This window comes from Salmo salar, chromosome 22, assembly GCF_965601325.2.
Source record: "Salmo salar chromosome 22, fSalSal1, whole genome shotgun sequence".
NCBI lineage: Eukaryota > Metazoa > Chordata > Actinopteri > Salmoniformes > Salmonidae > Salmo > Salmo salar.
The window spans coordinates 3265341-3288133 of record NC_138312.1 but is presented as its reverse complement, the minus strand read 5'-3'; the positions used below and the strand labels follow the sequence as shown (position 1 = coordinate 3288133).

Here is a 22793-nt window from a genome sequence, read left to right as displayed (position 1 = left end):
TACATTACACCACAGGAGTCATTTCTTTCAACCATATTTCCATTGGCTTCCTGCAAGGAGAAAATAATCCTCGAGATATGGCTCTTTTTATATAGCCCCATAATACTATGTTATTTAATAATAGAAAACATATCATCAGTATAATATACAAGTACTCTACCTCTATAAACCAATGGGGGAACACTATCTAGATAGCCCATATAGATAAACATCCGTATATGCTTTTTCAGGGTGTCTGGTCACATTCTTTCCTCAACGTAAAACATATTACACTCTCGCTGGTGGCCCATTACTTCCATATGCGGTGCCTTTTAAATGTTTTGTTAGTCTAACAATGGTTGCCGAGTAAGTTATGCTGCCCATTCTTCCCAGGCAACTTGAGATTGCCGAGGCTCTTTAGCCTCGTGCCAAATAAGAGATATGTTGGGATATAGCCGCGGGGCAGTCGGAGCGAGGTGCATACTAATGGTGGCATCTCATTGCTTGTCATGCAGTGAGCTCCTAAGGTCCCCAGCAGAGCCGAAGCGTCTCTGGGAGTAGACATGCTTTGAGTTAGAGCCCCTCATTGAAGTAGTGCTCAGGGTCTGGTGGTTGCAAAGCCTAATATAGGCCTGATAAAATGGGCTGACGGTGATGGGGAAACGACAGGATCTCTCTGTGTCATGAGAAGGGCTTTGTCAATTGACCACACCAGCTTAATATCACACATCAGAAGTGAGCCTACATTAATTAATGAAATATTTTCTAACAATGATTCCATAACTACAACCATAGAATGATAGACATGGGTTCAAATAGTGTTTGTTTAGCTTTCAAATACTTTGAGAGTTTAATTGCGTTTACTGACACCAAGACCTCTTTTACAAGGTAGCCTTGCAAACAATCATACACATTCACAATATTTACAATTCCAATGCAATAAAAGCATACAATATTTACAAGCAATTTAAGAAAAGTAACTTACAAAACACGATCATGAAAAACAAACATTCCTCAGTACTGCCCTAGCGACACCAAAACATCCAACTTTAGAGATACGCGGCACATGAGTTTCAAGTTAGGGGAAGCTAAAATAAAATCATCAAATAAATCACCTTCATAATAAAGTATTGCATGCATCCATCATCGCGTTTGCAAACTGATGTAAGATAGCCTACTATTCCTATTGTGATGAGTAGATTCAATAGTCATAAGTTAGGCTAATAATCAGTGTCGTAAAACCCGATACCGGTCCTGGTCTCGAATCCGGACTCAAGACCACATATTTAGTGTCTCGGTCTTGTCTCGGTGTCAGATACATTTTAAGCTTTATGTAAAATAACATATACTTAGTTTTACCTGCATAAGTACCAATTTCAGTTGAACAAAGGCTTTCTGTAAAGCAAAAAAAATGCTGATTGTTGTTCTGAAATAGCCTTGTTAACAGAAGGGGCAACAGAATACACAACATAAGTGGAGGTTAGAATTTCTTACAGAAGAAACAATATTGTTTATGGAGATAGTACAAAGTACAGGGCCCAAAATCGACCAAATATCATTATCATTATCTTATTTTGACTAGTATTTCAACCCAATGGAAATTATTATTATATATTTTTTTTAATCTAATCTCATCATCAACATCCATCTGGAATTCATCTGTTGTGAAACTCATCTCTGCAATTCCAATGAATTGAATCACTACTACAGGTCACACTTCACAACACAAAGTCGACAGTGGAAATAAGGAACTCAGAATGAATACATTGAGGGTTGTTCAAGCTATTAGTTCATCTCCCGGGGTATGATGTGGAAAAATGGATACCTGTATTTACTGTCATCTTGAATATTATAACCATAGTCTGTCAGAGATAGATTGCTTATGAGCAGATGTTAGATCAAGATATTCAACACGATCCCTCCAACCAGGCTGAACTGTGGGTGTGCTTGCTGTGACGAAGTGTAAGTAATATGTTAAGTAATACATCAAATGTTGCTAAAGTATCACATTTCTCCACTTGGAGAGATTGAAAAGGCAATCATTTCAATATAGCTGAATAGTGTCCCATGCTCTCGATTCATAACTGAGTCTTCTGTCTTGACACCCTCAGGAAGTGAGGCAAGAGCTCACGCGTGGCTGGAGAAAGGGTCTTCACTAAATTAGAAATGGAGGTGTTGCCACAAGAGACGGGAACGATTGACTGACATCTAGCTGATGCTAACACATCAATGTTGTCCATCACTCATAATTACACATTAGTCAAGCCATGTAAAATAAACCAACTTAGTGTACAGTACAGTAAGTACGTCAGCTGAGGAGTCACACACTGATCATGCTCGAGTGAAAACCACATGTCAGCATCGAGTGTGATGAACTAAGGGAGAGTGGAGAAGGGAGAGAGAGAAAGAGAGATAGAGAGGGGGTAGGGAGGTAGAGTGAAAGAGAGAGAAGGAAAGCGATAGAGAGCGGGAGTGAGAGAGGAAAAAGGGAAGGGGAGAGAGATGGAGAAATTATAGGGAGGGGGGATTCTCTGAGGTATGGGGTCCCCAGAGTGATGACATGAAAGGGGAAAGTAAATGAGTGCTCTGAGCCCAGCAGCAGATTGCTGCAAACAGAGGTTTCTCCACAGGGTTCTACTTGGCAGTGAGTCCATCCTCTGAGGATGGGCCCACTTTGCTTTAGTAGTGCCTGGGAATGTGTAAACAACACTGATGCATGTTATGATTCCCTCCTCACTGTCGAATTTCATAAAAATATAAATACTGAAATATTACAAATATATATATTTTTAGATAAAACTATACTAAATATATTCACGTCTTCAAACAATTGATTAAAACACACTGTTTTGCAATGGTCTACAGTTGCCTCAACAGCACTGTGTAGGGTAGCATCATGCTGTAGCCGAAGCTAGTTTCCGTCCTCATCTGGATACATTGAGTTCAGTAGAAAATCTAGGAGGCTCATGGTTCTCACCCCCTTCCATAGACTTATGTCAACTTCCGGAGGACGTCCTCCAATATATCAGAGCTCTTGCAGCATGAACTGATGTTGTCCACCCAATCAAAGGATCAGAGAACGAATCTAGTAGTGAAAGCATAAGCTACACCTAAATAGCACAGCAGTGCATAAAATGTGGTGAGTAGTTGACTCAAAGAGAGAGAAAGATAATAGTTAAACAGTTTTGAACAAATACATTTCCTCAAAAATGAAGAAGAAGCAAGAGAGAGAAAGAGAAAGAGAGCTAGCTATTTGTGACCCGACTCAGGAAACTAGGCGTATGTCACAAGTCACCACTTCACAGGAGAGTTGTTTGAACTTAAAAAATAATTTTTTTATCAAAATGCGTTTCTTGGCAGAAATGCCTTCTCGAACATGTGAACTTTCATGTGACTTAATATCAACTTGTATGCCATCTGTAAATATGAATCAAACTGTTAAACTGCGAGCCTAGTTGGTTTAGCCACAGAAAAAGTCAGCAACCTTCCCGCTAGTCATGATTGGCTGAGATAATGAGTGGGCTGGACATGCCGAGAGATGAGCTTGTATTGGTCAGCCATATAGCACGCGTCTGTCTATTGGAGCTGGTGAGTATTTTTTTTAAATGTATCGCCTAGTAAAACTGCATAAACCTAATGTCAAGTTAAAGTGTACTGTTATCTAGCTAACGTTAGCTGGCTGAGTCGCTATCTAACGTTGTGTATGATCTTATTCTTTGTATCTCAGAAACATTTGCTTGACTAGTTATAGCCATAGACCCTGGGTGGTTAGCTGCATGCAGATTCATGCAGATGGGCTCTCCAATAGTAGTGCCAAAACATTGAAAGACGGTTTTCTCAAAAGTGAGTTTATAAGTTGATCAACTTTCAAAGCATAATTACTTTCCCATTGTTTCCTCAAATGCAGTGTATGATATACCATTGTGTAGCTCTGAGTCTACTTTTATCCAATGTAAAAACAGAAATTCAAATGTTGGTCCGTAAGACCGAATCCAGGTGGTGAATCACATATTTAGTTACATTTTTTAAACTTTCACTTAGTTAGCTAGCAAATGCAGCTAGCTAGTTTAGCCTACTCAAACATCCAGCTCAAACAGAGAGGGATGCTATGTTAGCTAGCTGGAAATGGCTATCCAACACTGGAACTCTTCCAAGTCAAGGTAAGCTTTTGGTTTTATGAATTTATTGCCATGGGGCCAGCCGGTGTAACTGCTAAATTGCTTGCTGACTGTACACTGTACTGCATGATTGTTTGCGTGTGATCAGGGGTGTATTTATTCCACCGATTCTTTTGAAAAACGTTTCTTAAGGATGCAAACGGAACTAAACGGGGATAAACATACCTGAATTTGTCCAATAGAAACTATTGTTTGCAATTGTTGGACTAATGATTACACCCTAGATCAGCTAGATGCAAGTAAGAGTGTGCAAGGCGGTATTGAATATGTCACTGTCGTCACCTTGATTACCAAAACATGTATCTCGGTCTGTGGACCTACATTGTAAACTTCAATTCATCGGCTAGGTTGTAGCAACCTCATGATGCGTAGGCCTTTAGGGAACATTTTAGTATCACGTAGTAACCTAAACCTATCGATATTACATTGAGCTGAGTGAATGGAATATGAATGACAGTCACCTAATATGCTGTAAATAGAAATAAGGCCATGTTCATAAATAAATGAATAGTCCTCCCTCCTCTTAAATGGCACCGACTGCCACTGGTGCGTGCATGTGTGTGTGCACAATGTGCATGCTTGAAAGTGTGCATGTTTGCAGCGTGTGTGTGGATGTGCGTAACAGAACATTTCCCTGTCACAGCCAAGAAAGCCTTACACAATCAGATTACCTTTGGATTTAACCTGGCCTGGGAAGATTTTTTTATTTATAATCCTCTTTTTCATTAGTAAACCAAACGGCATCAGCTGTTCCAGGGCACCCAAGTCTAATTTGTTTGTGCCTTTTTACTTGCAGAGGTCGAGTCTTAATGTCATCAATCAGTGTCCAAATAAAATGGTTTTCATTGCTTTATCCCCAAAAGTCAGTGTCTAATAAAAAATGGTATTGGTCTCAGACAACAACAAAAAACATAAAACCCCAAAAGGCTTGGTGAGTGTGAGCTCTCTCATGTAGGTGACCTAAACCCGACATTCAAAGAAAAACGGGGCGGAGGGAATTATCCCAGGACTCTGCCTAGGAAACTGACAGAAGGTACATCCCTCTCTTACAATGACAGCTACCTCTGGATTTACTCAGGAGGTGATGATCCATTTATCTGCATAAAAAAGGTGCTCGTTGGGGAGAGTGACACTTAATCCAGCTGGGATGAGGCCCCGTGGATCTGCAGCTTCCCAACTTTGGTGGTGATGAACAACCCATTCGATTTGACCTTTGACTGTAACTCTACCTCCATTATGTTAAAGAAGCAGGGATCAGTTGTGAACTGTCCTGCCTATCTGATCAGCATTACTACTGTGTCTGGTTGAGACCTGTGAGTGAAGGTGAATAGTCATTTTTCCTCCATTTAAAAGGAGTGGTCACTTTTGTCTAGGAGAGAGAAGTGAGAGAGTGCCTGGGGCTCCATTCCCTGTCAATTTCTTACCAATGCGGCCCCCTCTCCACTTCCATCACAAGCCCGCCTGCCACGCTCAAATCAGAAATGCAATCAAGTCTGCGAGCCACACAAGAGCACTCAAATCTTCACCAAGAACAAAAAAATAGACAAGCCATTTAACCCCTTTACCCTCATCAGCCTTGCACAGACCAATAACACATGGCATTAATGCAACTGGGCTGTTGACAACCTATAATTCAAAAGTCCATTACTAATCCCAGGGCCCTTTGGCATTGGAGAGAAGGCTTCAAACTCCGGTTTCCCCCAAGGAGTAAACATATGTCACATCAAAATGACAGGCCTCAGCCATGCTTCTGGTGATTGGTTTTGATTTGTTTTCAGCCAGAGCTCGATTTGAAGACGTAATAATGGAGACAGATTTGGGAGCAGATTTCCAAGAGATGCGCAAAGGGGCGGAGAATGCAACAGTTCAGAAACTCCCTGTCCACTCTCACTCGACAGTCAATCTCTGACAACAGCGACAAAAACAGCATGTCACATCACAGTGGTGTTTACCTGTACCTTTTACACTAGATACTGCTTTTGTAGCGGGAGGGAGAGAGATGTTTAAAAAGGAGTCTAACCATAGCTGCTACGGTGCAGAGGTGAGAGCCTATTGGACTCTACCAAAAGCGATGGCCAGCAGATAGAGGCAGTACAACGCTCACATACACTGGTTACAGTATATCCCCTCCCTTGAGTTGTCTCGGAAACACGACCCTAGGCAACACAGTGACTATAGGACTATTTTGGCATAGAAGAACTAGGTCACTGCCTTCGCTGATAACAAGAAAATTCTGGGGTCTCACCCAACAAATCACGAGGCAGAAATGCCGAAACATCCCGATTCAAAACCTAAGTTTGCAGGCAAAACCTTTGCAGTGACTTTAGTTAAGGTAGTTGATGCTAACTAGCCACTTACGAAATGCACTCATTAAAAATAACCTCCATGATCTCGATCTTGCTAGCTACTATTTTGTATTATATTCAAGTGGATAAAGTATGGGTGTGAAGTTGGGATTCCAAACTAAAAAACAGTGTTGTTTAGTTTTTTCCCCCACTTAATTAAAATCACAGTGCAGTTATCAAAAAACATATTATTTTCTGTGTTATAGTCAATAGGCTATAAAGGACTGGGAAAGTTGTGTAATTCAAAAATAGCAGCAGAGGAAGAAGAGAACTTTAAGCTAATTTGGTGAATTTGCAAGGCATGCAAGACAAGAGATTGCGAGATGCAGATTACCAAAACATATGAGCACGTGTCTGCCTGCCCCTCCTCTCTCTCCCTTTTGCTGGCCTGCCTGCCCTGTCTGTTCAGTCTTCGGTCTGTTGCAAGGAGAATATCTTAGCCTATTCATGGCACTGATGTTGCCTGGATACAGAGGTATCTATGGCCAGTCTTGCGAGCACAGGGTACTACTCTTTGTTTTTGCCTCATAATATGAAATTACGGTAGGCTACCGGTATCCTTTCTCGATTACCCTTTTCAGACATAAAAGAATGTGGCCCCTTAAAAGAGCCTTGGCTACGGCATGTTTGTTTGTTAGGGTAGGCTACACTACGGATTTTTAAATGCCGATAGGAAACCTTCTCTGGAGATATGAACAGGCATTTTACTGTAAAGGAATGAGGTTTCTGAAACGGGACTAACGTCCATCACTAGGCAACCAGAACTGTCAATAAATAATCTTGAGCTTCTGCGCAGCAGCACATCAATCAGCAACGTTAATTGTTGTTAGGGAAAAAATAGATAACATTTTATACCGGAGCAGAATTCTACTGTCAAATGTTACTGAAGCTGCGTTCTATGTCTGTAAAGGGTTGCGGTAGATATAACTTCATTGCCTGGCCCTAGCGGTCATATGTAATAGGACCATTATTCTGCATTGTAAATTGATGTTTCTTATCATTTTAACAGAAAACAGATGTTTAAAAGTTATGTAAAGTGGTCCATTTGTCACATCCCTAGACCCTAGTCACTGTGTTGCCTAGGGTCGGGTTTCTCTATCTCTTGAGAAGCGTCACCCATGCAAACAGTAGAAACCTTCCCCATTGCCCCAAGAGACATATCCCACCACTAACACCAGTTTAACACGCCATTTCAAGGGTTCAGATTGTGAAACATCAACTAAGGAAAAATTAACACTCAATGATGGGAAGAGCATACGGAGCTCAAGAACATGACTGTTCCCTGAAGTCAACAATCATCAGTTCACGTGAAATTCAGGCATTAGCAATCAATCATCACAAACTTCAATCTGCACTTGTTGTCACGTCCTGACCAGGTAAAGAGGTCATTTGCCATAGTAAAGTGGTCAGGGCGTGGCAGGGGGTTGTTTTGTGTGGGTTTTGGGTTTTTTGTTTCTGTGGGAGTGTTCTAGTTTGCTTTTTCTATATGTTGTTTTTCCATGTTTGGCCGGGTATGGTTTCCAATCAGAGGCAGGTGTCTTTCATTGTCTCTGATTGGAAGCCATACTTAGGCAGCCTGTTTTCCTTTGGGGTTTGTGGGTAGTTGTTTTCTGTTTTAGTCTTGTGTACCTGATGGGACTGTTATCTTCTTATGGATGGTGGCAGTATTGAGCAGCTTGGATGACTGACGTGCCCAGAGTAAACAGCCTGCTACTCACTCCCAGAATTAGTAGATTTGGATAGAAAACACTCTGAAGTTTCTAAAACTGTTTGAATGATGTCTGTGAGTATAACAGAACTCGTATGGCAGGCAAAAACCTGAGAAAAAATCCAAACAGGAAGTGGTCTGTAGGACTTCAATTAATTCCCTATTCAAAATACGGTGTCTGTGGGGTCATGTTGCACTTTCTAAGGCTTCCACTAGATGTCAACAGTCTTTAGAACCTTGTTTGAGGCTTCTACTGTGATGTGGGAATGAATAAGAGCTACTGGAGACAGAACACTGCCAGCAGGGCATGAGCCTCAGGCATGCGCGCTCACGTGAGAGGTACCTCAGTTCCATAGCATTTTTTGAAGACAAAGGATTTCTCCGGTTGAAACTTTATTGTGGATTTATGATAAAAACATCCTAAAGATTAATTCTATACATCGTTTGACATGTTTCTACGAACTGTAATGGACATTTTTGAGTTTTCGTCTGACCTGCGCGTCCTGAATTTGGATTTGTGAACTGAAGGCGCGAACAAAAAGGAGGTATTTGGACATAAAGGATGGACTTTATCGAACAAAACAAACATTTATTGTGGACCTGGGATTCCTGGGAGTGCATTCTGATGAAGATCATCAAAGGTAAGTGAATATTTATAATGCTATTTCTGACTATTGTTGACTCCAACATGGCGGATATATTGCTTGGCATGTTCTTGTGTCTGAGCGCAGTACTCAGATTATTGCTTTTTCAGGAAAGCTTTTTTGAAATCTGACACAGTGGTTGCATTAAGGAGAAGTTTATCTAAAGTTCCATGTATAACACTTGTATTGTCATCAACATTTATGATGAGTATTTCTGTAAATTGATGTGGCTCTCTGCAAAATCACCAGATATTTTGGAGGCAAAAGATTATTGAACATAACGCGCCAATGTAAACTGAGATTTTTGGATATAAATATGAACTTTATCGAACAAAACATACATGTATTGTGTAACATGAAGTCCTATGAGTGTCATCTGATGAAGATCATCAAAGGTTAGTGATTAATTTTCTCTCTATTTCTGCTTTTTGTGACTCCTCTCTTTGGTTGGAAAATGGCTGTGTTTTTGTGTGTTTAGGCGCTGACCTAACATAATCATATGTTTTGCTTTTCGCCGTAAAGCCTTTTTGAAATCAGACACTGTGGCTGGATTAACAAGATGTAAAGCTTTAAAATGGTGTATAATACTTGTATGTCTGAAGAATTTTAATGATGAGATTTTTGTTGTTTTGAATTTGCCGCCCTGCACTTTCACTGGCTGTCGTCATATCGATCCCGCTAACGGGATTCAAGCCATAAGAAGTTCTCGGTCGTTTGTTGTTTTTTGTTGAGGGTTGTCACAAAATCCATCGTGCTGTTGAAAGCAGGACCAAGGCGCAGCGGGAATAGGGATACTCATATTTTAATTTTCAAAAAAAGGAGTAAAGCATCCACTGAAAAAACAATAAACACAACAGTGACAGTTTTACAGGCTATCAATGCAGTGTAAAAACAACCACCCACAAACCCCAGTGACAAACAACTCCTACATATATGACTCCCAATCAGGAACAACGATTCCCAGCTGTTCCTGATCAGGAGTCACAAGACACACACAAGACTGCCATGTCCTGACCCCCAAACTACTACAACAGCTCCATCTGCTGGTCAGGACGTGACAGTACCCCCCCCCCCCCCCTCAAGGTGCAGACCCCGGAATGCACCTAACCACAAAAAAAACCACCAACAAACAAAATCCCCAACAAAACCCATAAACCCTAACCCTAAACAATAAGGGAGGGAAGGGAGGGTGGCTGCCGTCAACGACGGCCCTGTGCTACACCCTCCCTCCCCAACCCACCTATCCTGGAGGTGGCTCAGGTGCAGGCCGTTCCGGGCAGTCGGGCCACTCTGGCAGCTCGGGGCAGTCGGGGCAGTCTGGCAGCTCGGGGCAGTCTGGCAGCTCGGGGCAGTCTGGGCAGTCTGGGCAGTTCAGGGCAGTCTGGCCACTCCGGCAGTTCAGGGCAGTCTGGCCACTCCGGCAGTTCAGGGCAGTCTGGCCACTCCGGCAGTTCCGACGACTGTTGACTGGCGGGCAGCTCTGACGACTGTTGACTGGCGGGCAGCTCTGACGACTGTTGACTGGCGGGCAGCTCTGACGACTGTTGACTGGCGGGCAGCTCTGACGACTGTTGACTGGCGGGCAGCTCTGGTGACTGTTGACTGGCACTCCAGTCTTGCCCCGTCAACCAGCCCTTGTGCCCCCCCCCTAAAAAAATCTTGGGGGTGCCTCTCGGTCTCCCTTACCCGTCGTGTTCCCCAGTCCTCGCCAAACTTCTTCCGCTGCTTGGTCCTTGTGGGGTGGGTGGTTCTGTCACAAAATCCATCGTGCTGTTGAAAGGAGGACCAAGGCGCAGCGGGAATAGGGATACTCATATTTTAATTTTCAAAAAAAGGAGTAAAGCATCCACTGAAAAAACAATAAACACAACAGTGACAGTTTTACAGGCTATCAATGCAGTGTAAAAACAACCACCCACAAACCCCAGTGACAAACAACTCCTACATATATGACTCCCAATCAGGAACAACGATTCCCAGCTGTTCCTGATCAGGAGTCACAAGACACACACAAGACTGCCACGTCCTGACCCCCAAACTACTACAACAGCTGCATCTGCTGGTCAGGACGTGACAAGGGTATTCATTAAAGAAAAGAATGAGCACTTTACATGCTGTGCCTTGGTCTCCTTTCCACGACCGCTGTGAAAGAACTACCCACCATAAAAGGACCAAGCAGCGTGAGAGGAGGTACCTGGAGTCATGGACGTAGGAGGAAATCCTAGATGGAAAGGGACCCTGGAGCCAGGCTGGGGAGTACCAGCACCCGAAGGAGGAACTGGAAGAAGCAAAGAGGAAAAGACGGTACAATGAGGTGTTGTATCCTCCAATTGAGGAGGTGAAGAGGCAGCCCCCAAAACAATTTTGGGGGGTCATAAGGGGAGTTTGGCTAGGTCAGGGGGGAGCCCTGACCTAACTTCCCGGGCATTTCGGAGAGAGCCATGGAAACCAGAACCAGTAGAGGAATCAAGAGCGGAGTACGACGCTAGATTCCGGAGAGAGGGACTGGCGGAAAGGGCACGACGGAGCAGGCGCGCAGAGGGGCGAGCAATGCAGTATGGAGTAATGCGCACTATGTCGCCCATATGCACTCACGGCCCGGTGCGGTCGATACAGGCTCCTCAACGATATCGTGCGACAGTTAGCCGGCAGCTAGGGTAAAAGTGTGCCAGCTCAACGTATCTGGCCTCCAGTGTGGCTCCTCGGCCCAGGATATCCTACGCCTGCTCCACGCACGATACCCCGCATTCCTCAGCACAGCCCAGTTCGTCCTGTGCCAGCGCTTCGCCCTTGCCGGGCTGGAGTCAGCATCGAGCCAGGACGGGTTGTGCTAGCGGTAAGCGTCAGACCTACAGTGAGAATCTAGGGACCAGTATATCCTACGCCTGCTCCACGCACGGTAACCCGCATTCCCCAGCACAGCCCAGTTCGTCCTGTGCCGGCGCTCCGCCCTTGCCGGGCTAGCGTCAGGATCGAGCCAGGACGGGTTGTGCTAGCCGCAAGCACCAGACCTCCAGTAAGCCTCCATGGCCCAGTACGTCCGGTGCCGGCTCCGTGCACTTGTCCCCCAGTGCGCCCTCCGCTTCTCAGCCCGGAGCCTCTGCGACGTTCCTCAGTCCGGAGCCTCCGGCGACCCCTCCCAATCCGGAGCCTTCTGCGGTGGTCTGCAGCCCAGAGCCTGCAGCGGTGGTCTGCAACTCAGAGCCTTCAGCGGTGGTCTGCAACTCAGAGCCTTCAGCGGTGGTCTGCAACCCAGAGCCGTCAGTGGTGGTCTGCAGCCCAGAGCCTTCAGCGGTGGTCTGCAGCCCAGAGCCTTCAGCGGTGGTCTGCAACCCAGAGCCTTCAGCGGTGGTCTGCAACCCAGAGCCTTCAGCGGTGGTCGGCAGTGCAGAGCCTCGGGTAACGATCCACAGGTCAGGGTTCCAGAAGCAGAGAGATCTGCGGGCAGAACGGGGGCTACGCCCGGAGCCGGAGCCACATCCGTAGCTGGAGGATTGGCGGAAGGTCTGGGTGTTGCACAGGAGCCGTAGTAAAGTAGTAAAGTAGTAAAGTGTTCAGGGCGTGGCAGGGGGTTGTTTTGTGTGGGTTTTAGTTTTTTTGTTTCTATGTGGGAGTGTTCTAGTTTGCTATTTCTATGTGTTGTTTTTCCATGTTTGGCCGGGTATGGTTTCCAATCAGAGGCAGGTGTCTTTCGTTGTCTCTGATTGGAAGCCATACTTAGGCAGCCTGTTTTCCTTTGGGGTTTGTGGGTAGTTGTTTCAATACCTGACGGAACTGTCTGCTGTCATTTTTGTTTAATTTGTAAAGTGTTCATTTCTTTCATTAACCTGTTGGGGGTAGGGGGCAGTATTTACACGGCCGGATAAAAAACGTACCCGATTTAATCTGGTTATTACTACTGCCCAGAAACTAGAATATGCATATAATCATTGGCTTTGGATAGAAAACACCCTAAAGTTTCTAAAACTGTTTGAGTATAACAGAACTCATATGGCAGGCAAAAACCTGAGAAGATTCCTTACAGGAAGTGCCCTCTCTGACCATTCCTTGAGCTTCTTGACTCAGTTTATTGAAGACTGAGGATCTTTGCTGTAACGTGACACTTCCTACGGTTCCCATAGGCTTTCAGAAGGCGGGAAAAAGCTGAATGATGTAATTCCAGCCCCAGGCTGAAAAACATTAGCGCTTTTGGCAAGTGCTCTATCAGAGGACAATGGGCTGAGGCGCGTGCAAGAGTCGACCCCATGTTTTTATTTTCTATCGTCTTTGAACCTAAACACAGATTCCCGGTCGGAATATTATCGCTTTTTTACGAGAAATATGGCATAAAAATTGATTTTAAACAGCGGTTGACATGCTTCGAAGTACGGTAATGGAATATTTAGACATTTTTTGTCACGAAATGCATCGTGCCCGTCAGCCTTCTTTACCATTCGGATAGTGTCTTGAACGCACGAACAAAACAGAGGATATTTGAACATAACTATGGATTATTTTGAACCAAACCAACATTTGTTATTGAAGTAGACGTCCTGGGAGTGCATTCTGACGAAGAACAGCAAAGGTAATAACATTTTTCTTATAGTAAATCGGACTTTGGTGAGTGCTAAACTTGGTGGGTGTCTAAATAGCTAGCCCTGTGATGCCGGGCTATCTACTGAGAATATTGCAAAATGTGCTTTCACCGAAAAGCTATTTTAAAATTGGACATAGCGAGTGCATAGAGGAGTTCTGTATCTATAATTCTTAAAATAATTGTTATGTTTTTTGTGAACGTTTATCGTGAGTAATTTAGTAAATTCACCGGAAGTTTGCGGTGGGTATGCTAGTTCTGAACGTCACATGCTAATGTAAAAAGCTGTTTTTTGATATAAATGTGAACTTGATTGAACAAAACATGCATGTATTGTATAACATAATGTCCTAGGGTTGTCATCTGATGAAGATCATCAAAGGTTAGTGCTGCATTTAGCTGTGGTTTGGGTTTATGTGACATTATATGCTAGCTTGAAAAATGGGTGTCTGATTATTTCTGGCTGGGTACTCTGCTGACATAATCTAATGTTTTGCTTTCGTTGTAAAGCCTTTTTGAAATCGGACAGTGTGGTTAGATTAACGAGAGTCTTGTCTTTAAAATGTTGTAAAATAGTCATATGTTTGAGAAATTGAAGTAATAGCATTTCTAAGGTATTTGAATAACGCGCCACTGGATTCAACTGGCTGTTGAGTAGGTGGGACGATTTCGTCCCGCCGACCCTAGAGAGGTTAACTTCTATGGGCTATGTGGGACGCTAGCCACCTGCGGGACACAGCCAGTGAAATATCAGGGCGGCAAATTCAAAACGACAAAAAGTCATAATTCAGATTTCTCAAACATACAACTATTTTACACCATTTTAAAGATACACCTCTCCTTAATCCAACCACATTGTCCGATTTCAAAAAGGTTTTACGGCGAAAGCATAAAGTTAGATTATGTTAGGACAGTGCCAACACAAGAAAAACCACACAGCCATTTTCCAAGCAGGAGAGGGGTCACAAAAACTAGAAATACAGCTAAAATTAAGCACTAACCTTTGACGATGTTCATCAGATGACACTCCTAGGACTCAATGTTACACAATACATGTATGTTTTGTTCGATAAAGTTCATATTTATATCCAAAAACCCCATTTTACATTTGTGCGTGATGTTCAGAAAATACACTGCTCCAAAAAATAAAGGGAACACTAAAATAACACATCCTAGATCTGAATGAATGAAATAATCTTATTAAATACTTTTTTCTTTACATAGTGGAATGTGCTGACAACAAACTCACACAAAAATAATCAATGGAAATCCAATTTATCAAACTATGGAGGTCTGGATTTGGAGTCACACTCAAAATTAAAGTGGAAAACCACACTACAGGCTGATCCAACTTTGATGTAATGTCCTTAAAACAAGTCAAAATGAGGCTCAGTAGTGTGTGTGGCCTCCACGTGCCTGTATGACCTCCTTCAACGCCTGGGCATGCTCCTGATGACTAAAGCATCCGCCAACTCCTGGACAGTCTGTGGTGCAACCTGGCATTGGTGGATGGAGCGAGACATGATGTCCCAGATGTGCTCAATTGGATTCAGGTCTGGGGAACGGGTGGGCCAGTCCATAGCATCAATGCCTTCCTCTTGCAGGAACTGCTGACACACTCCAGCCACATGAAGTCTAGCATTGTCTTACATTAGGAGGAACCCAGTGTCACGTCCTGGCCAGTATAAGGGTTAATTGTTATTGTAGTTTGGTCAGGACGTGGCAGAGGGTATTTCTTTTATGTGGTTCGGGGTGGTGTTTTGGTAAGAGGGCGTTTGATTTAGTATTTCCGGGATTTGGTTTATGATCTATGTTTATGTAATTCTATGTTGAGCCTAGTGTGTCTGTTTCTATGTTTGGGTTCATTGGGGTTGGGACTCTCAATTGAAGGCAGGTGTTGTCTATTTGCCTTTGATTGAGAGTTCCATATATGAGGGTGTGTTTGTCTGTTGTGGGAGATTGTTTTTGCACTGCGTTAGGATAGCCTGCAAAACTGTTGCACTGTCATTGTTTATTATTTTTTGTATAGTGTTCACGTGAGCAATTAATTAAATTAAAAAATGAACACGACATCCGCTGCGTATTGGTCTACATTTTCAGACGACGATTTCGCAATATCGTCAGAAGACGAAGACAGTCGTGACACCCAGGGCCAACCGCACCAGCATATGGTCTCACAAGGGGTCTGAGGATCTCATCTCAGTACCTAATGGCAGTCAGGCTACCTCTGGCGAGCACATGGAGGGCTGTGCGGCCCCCCAAAGAAATGCCACCCCACACCATGACTGACCCACCGCCAAACCGGTCATGCTGGAGGATGTTGCAGGCAGCAGAACGTTCTCCACGGCGTCTCCAGACTGTCACGTCTGTCACATGTGCTCAGTGTGAACCTGCTTTCATCTGTGAAGAGCACAGGGCGCCAGTGGCGAATTTGCCAATCTTGGTGTTCTGTGGCAAATGCCAAACGTCCTGCACGGTGTTGGGCTGTAAGCACAACCCCCACCTGTGGACGTCGAGCCCTCATACCACCATCATGGAGTCTGTTTCTGACCGTTTGAGCAGACACATGCACATTTGTGGCCTGCTGGAGGTCATTTTGCAGGGCTCTGGCAGTGCTCCTCCTGCTCCTCCTTGCACAAAGGCGGAGGTAGCGGTCCTGCTGCTGGGTTGTTGCCCTCCTACGGCCTCCTCCACGTCTCCTGATGTACTGGCCTGTCTCCTGATAGTGCCTCCATGCTCTGGACACTACGCTGACAGACACAGCAAACCTTCTTGCCACAGCTCGCATTGATGTGCCATCCTGGATGAGCTGCACTACCTGAGCCACTTGTGTGGGTTGTAGACTCCGACTCATGCTACCACTAGAGGGAAAGCACCGCCAGCATTCAAAAGTGAGCAAAATATCAGCCAGGAAGCATAGGACCTGAGAAGTGGTCTGTGGTTACCACCTGCAGAACCACTCCTTTATTGGGGGTGTCTTGCTAATTGCCTATAATTTCCACCTGTTGTCTATTCCATTTGCACAACAGCATGTGAAATGTATTGTCAATCAGTGTTGCTTCCTAAGTGGACAGTTTGATTTCACAGAAGTGTGATTGACTTGGAGTTACATTGTGTTGTTTAAGTGTTCCCTTTATTTTTTTGAGCAGTATATTTTGCCTCCAAAACTGCCGGTGAATCAGCACAACAATTTACAAAAATACCAAATATTATGCCCCCCCAAAATATTAAACTGTTAATCTTCCCTGTGGCTCAGTTGGTACAGCATGGTGTTTGCAACTCCAGCATGGTGTGTGCAATGCCAGGGTTGTGGGTTCAATTCCCACAGGGGGCCAGTACAAAACAAAACAAAAAGTAATAAATGCATGAAATGAAATGTATGCATTCACTACTGTAAGTCGCTCTGGATAAGAGCGTCTGCTAAATGACTGAAATGTAAATGTTATTCAAAGAATTATAGATAAACATCTCCTTAATGCAACCGCTGTGACAGATTTCAAAAAAGCTTCACGGGGAAAGCACACTTTGCAATAATCTGAGTACGGCGCTCAGAAAAATACATCAGGCAATACCTGCCAATTTGGAGTCATCTAAAATCATAAATAGCATTATAAATATTCACTTACCTTTGATGATCTTCATCAGAAGGCACTTCCAGGAATCCCAAGTCCACAATAAATGTTTTGTTCGATAAAGTCCATAATTTATGTCCAAATACCTCCTTGTTGTTTGCTCGTTCAGTAAGCTACTCCAAATGTAGGAAGCGCGCCGAAAATGTCACGACGAAAAGTCAAAAAAAGTTATATTTACGTTCGTAGAAACATGTCAAACATTGTATAGCATCAATCTTTAGGGCCTTTTTAACATAACACTTCAATAATATTCCAACCGGACGATTCCAATGTCTTGAAAAACGTTATGGAACACAGCTACCTCATCACGTGAGAGAGCGCCAATGAACTCATGTCATTTTCTGAGTCACCAACTTCCCGGCCTTCTTGTTCGCTCTCTGTTCACTGAAAAAGCCTGAAACAAGGTTCTAAAGACTGTTGACATCTAGTGGAAGCCTTAGGAAGTGCAAAATGAACCCTAAGTTAGATAGGTAATGACTTGAAAAGACTACAAGCATCAGATTTCCCACTTCCTGGTTGGATTTTTCTCAGGTTTTTGCCCGCCATATGAGTTCTGTTATACTCACAGATATCATTCAAACAGTTTTAGAAACTTCAGAGTGTTTTCTATCCGATACTAATAATATGCAAATATTTGACTCTGGGCCCGAGTATTAGGCAGTTTACTCTGGGCACGCTTTTCATCTGAAATCCAAAATACTGCCCCCTATACCTTAAAAAGTTAAACTCAAGATGAACATATTCCACGCTGCACCTTGGTCTCCATTCCACGACCCCTGTGACACTTGTACTGTATAGGGCTGGTTTCCTAGACACAGATTAAGCCTAGTTCTAAAAAGCATTCTCTATGGAGAACTTCCATTGAAAGCTCTTTTTGTCTAGGACTAGGCTTAATATCTGTACAGCAAACTGGCCCTTACATTTTCAATAGTTAAAAAGACAGAAACCCCTTGAGTTTACAGGTCCCCTCTATTCCAAGAATAGAACTGACCATAAAATGCATCAGCGCTGGAGTAGTAGTGGGAAAGTTTAGTTGAAAACCACGGGAGAAGGGCTTAGACCTGATAAGGCTTTTATACTCAGCGTGTCATCCGTGGCTTTCAAGAAATATGCCGAGGAGTTTGTTCAGTCTGAGAGACTTTGTGTGACTGCTCAGCCTCTTCTTAACTCCACCAACAGATCTCCCATCCCAGTTAATATCCTGGGGCCCAACATGAGAAGAACCCCGTGACATTACAAAAGGAAGGAGAAGAAAACAAACACACAAAAATCCACAGCTGAACCCCATCCCCTCGGAATAGCACCCCTTTTGAAGCGGTGAAAGAGCTTTGGTAACAAGGAGGATGGCTCGCACTGATGGGGATGACCAATGAGCGGCGGAGGGAAAAAGGAATGAGTGCAGACTTTCCTCCTTCATTATGCCTCCTGTGAGAAAGTATTAACATCCCTCCATACTCCACCTGAGCCCCTCCTGAGTCTCTGAGTCTCTCTGCTCTCTCTCTCTCCCTTTTTTTGTAGAGCCCACTGGGTCCGGCATTGTTCAACAGGACATTATATGAAATACCATGCACAATCAGTGAAGATGCTTGTCCCCCTTGCATCTCAGCTGTTGTGGTTGACACACAGAGAGGGGCACAGACACATGGCACGCAATAACACACGTGCACACTCACACATACGCACACTCTTGCACGCACACACAGCTTTGTTTTCATGAATTTTCTGGACTTTTTGGGGAGTAAAAATGTATTCCCATATAAAATCCTATTTCAGCTAACCTAACCCGTAACCTTAACACTAACCCCAAGGTTAAAGTTAGTCATCAGTCTCAAGTCGAGTCCCGAGTCCTGAAGTCTCAAGTTATTTTATTTCAAGTTGAGTCTCAAGACATGTGACTCAAGTCCACACCTCTGGAAAACATGCACACACAGACACACACACACAGACACACACACACACACACACACACACACACACAGACACACACATAGTGATGCCCCAATTTCCTTTGATTAGACGCTCCTATCTTGATGGACATGGATAAGAAGGCAGATGGCGTTTCCTGTTGTTTGTTGATTTATTCATACCGCCCTTTAAAAATATATATCTGAAGTGTCCTGTTTTGCTAGTCTCGTACGAACTATCCTGATCTACGAGGTTACTGTTTTACCGTGCTGAAAACACAAGACTTTGATCATGTTGTTCTCTGCACTTCTGATTTTTACACAACCTGAATTTGCACCAAAGGCTCAAAAATGCTTTTAGTGTGCAATCTGCAATTTGCTTTGCTCAGCAGTCAGCACAGAACAAGATACTTTCTTTACAGTGATACATATAACAACCTTCTACTAAAGTACTGGCAGCCTGAGTCCCAAAAAGCACCCTAGTCCCTAAATAGTGCACAGCTTTTGACCAGGGCCCATAGGGAGAACCACACAGCTAGGGTCAAAAGTAGGGCACTATGTAGGGAATAGGGGGGCATTTGGGACGTAGCCGCAGTATGTTCAACTCCTAACTGGATTAATGTCAGTCAGTGGCGTAACCCTAGTTGGCACCCCGTGGAGCCAGGGAGCTGACACTGACATCCCTACCATAGGTGATCAGTGAGGCGGACTGACAGGCGGCCTGATTGCCATCTGTGTTTGACAGTATCACTTTGGAGTGGCTGAGATTGTGTCACAATGCATCTCGGTCTACTCAGACATGAGCTGAGCGACGGATATGTGGGGAAAGAGAACAAGATGGGGGGGTAGAGTGAAAGAAAGGGAGTGAAAGAAAGGGAGTGAAAGAGGAAAAGACAGATATAATCGTTCAGGTAAAAAGTGAGAGAACAAGAAAGAAAGATGAGCTGACGAAAGCGAGTTAATGATACACCATTTTTACACACACGATACACACACACACACACACACACACACACACACACACACACCACACACACAGGGGTGACAGAGCACTAAAGGATATGAGATAGGGGAAAAAGAGAGAAGGAAGCCCCGTTGTGTACCTGTGGGAACAGCTGCGTCCATGGTGGGCCTCTCCCAAGTGTTGACTTGCTCCCAAGCGAAGCCATTGGTCCCGAGGGCCACACTGTAGCCACAGCTGCTGTAGGGGTCTTCAAATGAACAGCTGCCTGTAGGACACAACGAGAAGAGAGAAGAGTAGGGTTGCATATGTCAACACGATTAAGCCATATACTCACATAATTTTTCATCCCCGCTAAATAATTATTTTCCAGCGCATTAGGCTTTATGCTTGCCAGAAGCCATGGATTGAGAAAGCAAGACAAAACTCAGTCTAATTAAATGTACTCTTTGAGATGCGTGGTTTAATTGCAATGAGAGGATTCAAAGGGAATTCTTGAGGGTTTTGTGCATTATCTATTTTGTCAATTACACACATTTTTTGTGTTTTTGAGCTGCTTTAATGCATGGATCGATTGATGCAAAGCTCGCTTTCAGATTTGAATCAAATTTGTAAAATTGCATAAGCCAAGTACTAAACACTCATTGGCGGCTAATGACTTGCCTGTGTACTGAATGGGAAAATCAGAGCACAAGAAAAAGGTTCATATTCCATTAAAATGAGAGGGGAGTTTGTGTCAGTGGCCTTTTGTTAGACACATTTTTTATTTTGTTCCATTCTGGAAGGTCCCAAACATTGAGCTCTTTGTGGTCAATAAATCCAAGTCTCACTGCTGAGATTGAGGCTGTCCTAATATGGACACCATACAAAACAAATAACTTTTCACTCTCCATATCAAAAGTGTCAAACAACCACTCGCGGTATCATGTCTCTCTCGGTACTGATATTTTCTGACACAGAGGGGGCGAGAAAAACAAGCCAAGCCCTTCATCTCCTCTAATTAACGTTGCCTACCAATTTGATACATTATTGATAAGTTGCCCACAACAGATAAGTAACAGTTTGGATGATCAGTTAAAGCTCCTGCTACAACCTGCACCCACATCTGCTCCTAGGAGAGGAGCTAGCATAAAAACGGGGGCTTTTCATCTCTAAGGCTATTAGACAGTGAGATGTAATGGGAAAGTTTTTCAGCAGCTGCGTTTCTTTAGGCTCTCTGTCGAGATGTTGTTTATAAAATTGAGTTTCACATGTAGCACTTTCATCAGTAAGGTTTTAATGAACAGAGAGGCATGTTAGAGTGTGTTCACAGTCTACATTCAAAGAGGACATTGTTTACACCCAAAAAATTGACTGAAAAGATGTGTTCGCACCTCAGGATTTGAGAATCATGGCGCTGCAATTAATATTGCTGTCAGATTACGATTGTACTGTAAATAATTAAATGAATATTTTTGCAATTTTGGGAGGTTACGTAGTGAGGTTGCTAGCTTATGATGACACGATCAGCAAAGAGGTCTTTGGAAATATCTGTTTTGAAATGTTCTTGTGGTAGAAAAGGTAAAGAAAATGAAAAGTAGGCAACTGTACATTTAAATGTGAGTGATGATCAAATGTTGAATTTCTTACTGTAACCTTTACATATCTCTTTTTGGACAGATTTTCTTCCGGGCTAATTTGGTTAAGTGTTTTCTGTATACATCTTGTGATCATACTCAACCAATTCAGGGCCCAAGACCCTCTACCAATTCTAAAACACTCCAGTCTTTCATCCATTTCTGAGCCCCAATTGGACCCTTTGGATCATTATAACCTTACATTTAAGACCACTGTAATCCAAACTGACAGGACCTACCATGTCATACACCAATGGGGGGCTAACTCAGCTAAAGCGTCTGTTTTCTGTTCACTTAGACAAGATCTTCGTTAGCTCCCATTAAATTTACTGTCATCATCTAAGATTTAATTACAGTGTTTACTAACATATGCATTTTTTCGGTATTTTCCCTCCCTGGCGGCATTTCCAAGCTAGGCAGGCTAATATACGGCTCAGATGCTAAAGCTATTATTTCCACACCAGTAAGCATGCATAATAGCCAAATATAATCTTTCATTAATTTAGCAATAAACTGAGATACAGAATATCAGGACAGTGTTTTGTCATGTAAAATGTGTCTCTCAATTTTGGACAAATGTGATCTAACAAATGCCATGCAGCCATATTCTTAGTTTCATTAGAGAATGCATGACTCAATAGGACCAATGTTTGTAGTCTTTTTTTCCGCTTGAGTGGAAACAACAAACAACTTGCCAATGGCCCCTCTCTAGTTCTCACTGTGTACCTGGAATGGCTCAGGAAAACACACACACACACAAGTCAATGGATTCAATCCGTTCGGACAGGATTGAGAACACAAGAGGGAGCAGGCTGATTGAATGCGTGAGATACATATATTGTACACACACATAGGCAGACTCGCTTTCACTCACACACACATCCCATTTGAAATAAATCCAGCTTCGCCAATAGCGCTGAATTAGACGAGAGAAGAAAGATGACAAGGCACAGAGCGCTTCTAATAACACACATGACTCATTCAATTTAGATGCTCCCCTCAACCCCTACTAATTCTACATTTTCCATACACACTTTAACCTTGGCAGCTCACTCCACACAATCCATTTCCCCAAGCCAATCTATCCCCATCCATCACCTTGTGGAGAGGGGGAAAAAAAGGCTGTAGGTAGGATAGGTACCAGGCATCGGACAGAGGCTCTCCAAGCTCAATCAGGTCAGAGCTGGGTCATGTTCGGTGTTCATGCACCAAACGGAAGAAGATGGGGAGAAACTACCTGGACTTGTCCAATA

The 22793-nt window shown here is 43.5% G+C and overlaps 1 protein-coding gene across 1 annotated transcript in view; it reads right to left on the bottom strand.

Annotated features, from left to right (window-relative positions):
* LOC106582631 (receptor-type tyrosine-protein phosphatase T) overlaps positions 1-22793 on the bottom strand; it is a 593162-nt gene that overhangs the window by 440445 nt on the left and 129924 nt on the right. The window contains exon 2 of the mRNA XM_082967335.1: positions 20067-20192. Within this exon, the coding sequence (XP_082823461.1) occupies positions 20067-20192 (126 nt within the window). The remainder of the gene's footprint in view (positions 1-20066; positions 20193-22793) is intronic.